Raw genomic sequence first — 6,832 nt, forward strand, 5'->3', positions numbered from 1 at the left:
CATCCGGATCACGTTTTTATTTATTTTTATCTTCATCTTCAGTAATCATACCGGACGTATACATATATAGAGGTTCAAGCGTACGGGACAGCGTCCGAATCGCCAAATTAGCGCAGCAAGGTGAAATTCAGTCTTACTATCAGAGTAATCAGACTGACCGGAGGATAGCAGACTTCTTCAATACTCGCACTGGCATGTGGACCGGGGCCCACATGTCAGTGGCCCCACTTCAGGGGGCAGTACGTCAGACGATCCCGCTCCGACGGCAAGACCCACCTTCCTCTGTCCGTGTCTCAGTAGCAGCCTCTGACCCCAACGGACTCTCAGCCGCCTCCTGCTCTGCACACCGAGAAAATGGCGGCGGCGGCGGCGGCGGTGCGCTGTGCTGAGCAGCTGGTTGAGAGGGAGATGAGCGGGCGCGACGCCTCCCACGACGCCGCCCACGCGCTCCGCGTCCGGGACCTCGCGCTCTCCCTCGCCGCCGAGCAGGGCGTCTCCTCCCCCGACCGCCTCCTCATCGTAACAACTCCTCGCCTCATCTTCTGTCCTCCGCCAGTTCTTCCACTTGATGTGTGGAACTTTGTTTATCGATATTGTTGGTTTAATCCGTGAGGGGTGGTTGCTCCAGGTGGAACTGGCTGCTCTCCTGCACGACATCGGTAAGTCGCAATTGCTCTGCTGCTTCGTTATTGATTGTGTCTACGGATTTACTTGAGCCGATTAGCTCTCGATTTGAACAAAAAACTGATGGGGAACTCCCATTTCTTGCTACCTCTGTTCGTGCAGGTGATTACAAGTACACCAAGTGAGAAAACTTCTCGTTGCTTTGCTAAATGTCTTCTTTCGACCTTGAAGAGTGAGATGAAAGTTGAACTAAGAGTTAGCTAAGCTGTTGATCTCACAGAAGTCTTGTAGTGTTTTTTGTTTGACGGTTGTATTGTCTTGTCCGGTCGTTGAGGAGTGTTCTGTGCTTGGTAAGTGAATCTGATGGGATGTTTGGATAGGGATAATGTGGAGGATATGAGCATCGTCAAAAGGTTTCTTGAAGAGGTGGGGTTGGAGGAGGGGCAGAGGGAGGAAATAGTGGCCATTATTACAGGGATGGGTGAGTTGTCCGTCTTTGTGCATCTTTGGATGAAATTTGTTATGTTATAATTGAAAAAGAAGCAACTTCCTGTCTTCGGTCATGTTTTTTCCTTTCGGTCGATGTTACAGCTCACTTGGAGCACTTTGGTCAAATTTTAGTTCTTTTTAGAGTAGTTCAAATAAAAATTTAAACGCCTACATTGGCTTATTCTGCATGTTAATGTTTTCTCTGTATATGATGTTATTATTATTTTTTGACCTGGTATATGATGTTATTTTTTAGCAGTCCATATTATCTCTTCATGCATCAATTCTCATATTTTTATGCAATAAAAACAATTCATTGTGCTATTTCAAAGATTACGGGTTGTTATCTGTTATTTGAACCGAATACCCATTAGTAGTGCTTAGTGTGTTGAGATTTCTTGTAACACCATTGCACAATTTGTCTAATTCTTACAAAGTTACACCCGCAATGTTAACTGCAGGATTCAAAAACGAGGTTTCAAATAAGCTTAATGCGGAGCCCACTCTTGAGTTTGCAATCGTGCAAGATGCAGATCGTCTGGATGCAATTGGTGCGATTGGTAAGTACTGCTCAACCATAAATGTATGTATCCATTCTGCATAATGGAATTTCTTTGATAATTCTAAAACCGTACAACTATGCGGAGCTCTGGTTATACACATTCTTTCTGCACATCCAGTCTTCCGTTTGTCTTTATTTTGGCTCTGCTGTTTTAAGTTCATTCAATGATTGTCTCAGCATTTGGTTTTGGCACATAGAGTAGAATTAATTACAAAATATACCACTGTTTGTATATCTGCAAGCAATGCACACAAATAGTATGTCTAGGTGTCTAGCTCCCTGGCACATTATTGATAAAACAAAAGCATCACTGATAGAATGCAGATGTAAGTCATGTGAATGTGGTATGCCGCTAGAATCTGAAGATGAGCTAGTACATGGAAATATCAAAATAGGACACATCCTGTGTCGTTTATTTCCATGGTTGTACCCAATCTGACCAATGTTACAAGAAATGTTCTGGATCCTACTGAGTTCACTAGAACTGAGAAATACTTACACATTCTCAATTTTTTAGCTACAAAGTTTGGCCAAAGAAAATTGAGAATGCACTTTGCTTTTTTGCTACACATCTGGTCATATTTTGTTTATTGTTTGACCGCAAAAGGATGGTCATATTTTATCTGAATATGTGGTGTGTCCCCTAATCTTCCCAATTAACATTGTAGGTGTTGCAAGATGTTTTACATATGGAGGAAGCAAGAACAGTGCATTGCATGATCCTAACGTACTTCCACGGGATAATTTGTCAAAGGAGAAGTATATGTCCAAGGAGGAGAAGCAAACATCAATTAATCATTTCCATGAGAAACTTTTTAAGTTGAAGGACATGATGAAGACCGAGGTCAGGGCTGAGCTATGAAATACTGGTCCTTTTTATTTTCTTCTGTACTTTGTCTTGTCTAAACCCAGAAAGAAAGAATTGCCGCTTTAGACCTATTGAGCTTAGTAAGATTAGTAGAGTTATGTTAAGGTCTACTTGGCTTCGGTTACACATAGCATGCAGGTGAGATCCAGCTTACTAATAATCCCATTATATACATTAATATTGTCTATGTAAAAATACATTCCGTTTATAATCTCTGTCAGTTAAATTTATTTTTAACGCACAACGAATAACCAAGGCCAGTCATTTAATGCACAAGGAATAACCAACATTGACAACATCAACTGATACTGCCTGATTCATCATGAAATTTCTTGCATATATTTTTTAATTTAGAACAATTTATTTTCAAAGAAGTTGATGGCCATAGTGTCATGGCGGGTATCATTTCGAACTTTCGATGTCGTAATGAACATAAATTTTGACATGGAGGTAGTACCAACTATAATCGCTTGTTATAAATACTATGTATGGTTCTCAGTACAAACATGACGTATATGCTGTAGCCTTCCATTATGTATTCCATACATGACACATAGTTCACTCTGCACACAGGCTGGGAAAAAGAGAGCAGAGAAAAGGCACAAGTTCATGGAGAATTTTGTGGCTGAATTCTATGAAGAGTGGAGTGGCAGGGCTTGAAGTTGACCAACCAGACCGTGGGCTGGGAGGGCAAGGCTTGAAGTTGGCCAACCAACTTTCACCAACTCACATCGATAAAAATCCATGGATTACCATCTGGTTTTACATCACTGTTCAGGTTCCCATGAAACTTTCCCCAAAACGCTAGAGCTCTGAATATAATGAATAAATGACAAGACTATTTACCAGATATTTCACAGAGTCCCTGGATGTTGCCTATGTTTTTCTTTTTCTGATTAAAACTCTGAAAGATTGCTCTTTGGTAATATAAGCAGTTCTATCTGATTGAGAGCACATTTATTTAAAAAGATCTCATCATATCTTGCAGGTGTTTTGTACTATAGTTAGTACAAAGTTTAGTCACTTATTTTGGGACAGGGGGAGTATTCAAATAATACCATGAATATTTTCGCCAGTAACAACACCTGAAGCTATAGTCATGCTGTGCTTCACCATTACAAAGTACACATATACAGAGGTTCTACATTTGTTGGCTAAACTATATAGATGCTAACAATGCAAAACGAAACAAATCAAGGACATAGTAACAATATCATCAAAGTGTAATAAGCAGAAAGCGAAAAAAGAAAGAAGGGAGGAAAGCTTTTTTTCTTTTTCTTCACACACCATCAGCTTTTCTCTTGCAAAGTATCACTGGAGAGAGCACACCACCACTTGGGGAACACCAGACGAGGCTAATGTGGTTCAGAGCTTGGCCTTGTCGTCCCTCTTGGCCAGCGTCACCTTGAGGCCATGCTTCATGAAGAGCGTGAGCGCCAGCTTGGGCGCCACCGGGTGTCCCTGGACGACGTCGACGCGGTAGCGGCGGAGGATGGAGGCGGCGGCGAACTTCATCTGGTAGTAGGCGAAGTCCTTGCCGAGGCAGAGGCGCGGGCCGCCGTTGAAGGCGGTGAACTTGTAGGCGGACTCGCCCATGAAGCGGCCGTCCTTGAGCCACCGCTCCGGCCTGTACTCCCTGCAGTCCTCCCCCCAGATGCTCTCCATCCTCCCCATGGAGTACATGGCGTAGATCACCTTGGTGCCCTTCTTCAGCACCGTGCCGTCGGGGAACACCTCGTCCTCCACAACCTGATGGATGGACGGATCATGAGGAAATTATGTACGGGTTATCATGGTGACATGCTAACTTGTTGACTGTCACTGCTTCAGTTTTGTTATGATGTGCTCTGACCTACTCCAGTCCAGGTAGATAAGGTTGGGTGATCTGACTAAAGATGCTGTGATCTACTTTTGAGTTTTGTACAAGCAAGATAAAGAGTACCCTTGTTGGCAATCAACTTAATTTGCAGACCTAGAATTAAGTATGCTAAACCTTAGCACAGGTGCAAATGCAATTGAATCTGCCAGACACGTGTCTCTGTCAACCTTTTGAAGCCTTACAACAACAGATACCCAGAAACATCAGTAGACGACCAACCGGCAACCTACTACCTAGTAGTATAAATCTCGCGTAAATTCTTTTTACACGTTAGCTTCATGATGATGCAAGTTCAAAACTCCAGTTAGTGAGGTGCAACGAAGTAATTGGAATTCGCATGCGTCCATCGACTTGGGTAAGCGTCAACCTCAGTGGCAGTATCCACAATAACCCAGTGACTTGTCATCGTTTCTATTTGACCCGAGGTACAAAATTGTACGCATCGTGCACCATTTAGCTAGTAGTACAAAATTGTAAAACATGGTTGTTTTGTACAGGAGAAGCTACAGTGGCTTGCTTTAATTTCCTCATGCAGATGATGGGGAAGGGCCAGCCGCGCGCTCACACACTTGGGAACTTGGTGTCATGAGGTCAAGTTAGTTCCACCAAACACCAACGCCGAATGCAAGGTCGCAACATGAGACAATCGTGCCATGCATGTATAGCATCGTGTGTGTGTGCATGCATGTACGTATTATACGAGCAAGATACGAAGTACGTAGCACGTACCTCCTTGTGGTCGACGGGGACGGACGGGTAGAGCCGGAGCGCCTCGGAGAGCGCGGCGTGGAGGTACTCCATCCGCTTCACCTCCTCCGGCTGGAACACCAGCTCCTCCTCCACCTCCCCACAGCGACCCCGCGCCGCCACGATGCCCTCGACCTCCTGCAGGATCTTGGCCTCCACGCCGCGGTTCTTGCTGAGCAGCCAGAAGAACCACGCCAGCGCCACGGACGACGTGTCGCGCCCGGCCAGGATGAAGTTGACGCAGATGTCGCGGAGGAACTTGTCCGAGTAGGCGGGGGCGCCGTCGGCGCCGCGCATCTTGGTGAAGATGGTCAGCAGGTCGGCCCGACGGAGCCCGCCGGCGGCCTCCTCGTGGCCGGTTGCGGCGGCTGCGGCGAGCTCCTCCCTGCGCTTCCTGATCACGTCGTACGCGAACTCGTCGACGCCGGCCAGCGACCGCCGGAGCACGCGCTCGTGGCCCACGCCGAGGGCGCGCATCCCGCGCCACACCGCGGTGGGCGTGACGAAGCGCACGATGGTGGCCTCGGTGGCGTCCTCGAACGCGCGGGCGAACGGGATCTCCGGGAGGCCCTTCTGGAGGCACCCGGGGTCGGCGCCGAAGGCGATCATGCACACGTTGTCGAACGTGAGGCGGAGGAGCACGTCCTGCAGGTCCACGGCCGCGCCGGCCGCCTCGGTCTCGGCCAGCACGGGCAGCAGCCGCCGGTGCACGAGCTCCACCAGCGAGCTCGCCGTGAGCGCGCGGAACTCGGCGGAGTGGAACTCGAGGCTGGCCGCCTTGCGCTGCTGCCGCCACACCTCGTCGTCGGCCCCGAAGATGCCGTCGCCGAGGAGGTCGCGCACGGTGTCGCGGAAGTAGGGGCCCTTGGGGAAGTTGCCGAACTTGGTCTTGAGCAGGTGCTCCAGGTTCCGCGGGTCGGCGGTGACCACGCAGTGCAGGTTGGTGAACCACGGCCCGCAGAACGTGAACGTGCCGCCGCGCGCCTTGAGGACGCCCGTGATCCACTCGTACATGTCGCCCCGGACGCCGAGGAGGAGGGACGGGAGCATGCCGACCACCGGCCACGACGGGAGGCCCAGCGAGCGCCGCTGCCGCAGCGAGTGGATGGCCACGAAGATGGAAACGGCGACGAGCACCTCCACCGTCTGCACCTGTGGGAGCAGGCTGGCGAGGCCGCCGGCGCCGATGAACGGGGCTGTGGTGGCGTTGTGCGCGCCGCTGGAAATGAGCGCGTCCATGGCGCCCATGGCGTGCGTACGATTTGGATATGCAAATAAAGGTGGTGGCCGGTGGTGTGGTGGTGTCCTGGCGTGCGTGTATGTGTGTGTGTGCGCGCGCGCGCGTGCCTTGAGGAACGAGGAATGTGTGATTTTGGAGGGGTTCTTGGGGCGTTGATATAGGGGGCCTCGTGGTGTGGTGTGGTTGCTTGATGGCAACGTATGGCCGTTTGATTTGGTGAGCTAAAAGACCTGCGACAACGAACTAATCAACACTTTTGTGGCCTTCCTTGAGCGACTCTTTTGACCGGAACCCTGAGCGACTCTCAACGGTTTAATCCCTAGGTGGCTTCATGGAGACTGATCTGCTTCTTGCCCTACAAATTGCATTGGCATTTGGCGTTCATGTTTCGGCTACTTTATCTCTTGCAAGCACTTATCACAA

At 48.8% G+C, this 6,832-nt stretch overlaps 2 protein-coding genes across 2 annotated transcripts; one reads left to right on the forward strand and one right to left on the reverse strand.

Annotated features, from left to right (window-relative positions):
• Positions 1-230: 230 nt before the first annotated feature.
• LOC109751961 (uncharacterized) lies at positions 231-3,511 on the forward strand. Its single transcript, XM_020310816.4, has 7 exons — positions 231-519; positions 629-659; positions 787-805; positions 1,005-1,105; positions 1,575-1,673; positions 2,344-2,519; positions 3,117-3,511. Exons 1-7 carry the CDS (start codon positions 355-357, stop codon positions 3,201-3,203), a joined length of 678 nt encoding a protein of 225 aa, XP_020166405.1. The 5' UTR covers positions 231-354; the 3' UTR covers positions 3,204-3,511.
• Positions 3,512-3,587: 76 nt separating this feature from the next.
• Positions 3,588-6,531, reverse strand: LOC109751960 (cytochrome P450 86B1). Its single transcript, XM_020310815.4, has 2 exons — positions 5,152-6,531; positions 3,588-4,292 (listed from the first exon to the last, which is right to left on the reverse strand). The coding sequence occupies exons 1-2, from the start codon at positions 6,415-6,417 to the stop codon at positions 3,909-3,911; spliced, it is 1,650 nt and encodes a 549-aa protein (XP_020166404.1). The 5' UTR covers positions 6,418-6,531; the 3' UTR covers positions 3,588-3,908.
• Positions 6,532-6,832: the final 301 nt, after the last annotated feature.

Source organism: Aegilops tauschii, chromosome 1 (assembly GCF_002575655.3).
Source record: "Aegilops tauschii subsp. strangulata cultivar AL8/78 chromosome 1, Aet v6.0, whole genome shotgun sequence".
Lineage (NCBI taxonomy): Eukaryota > Viridiplantae > Streptophyta > Magnoliopsida > Poales > Poaceae > Aegilops > Aegilops tauschii.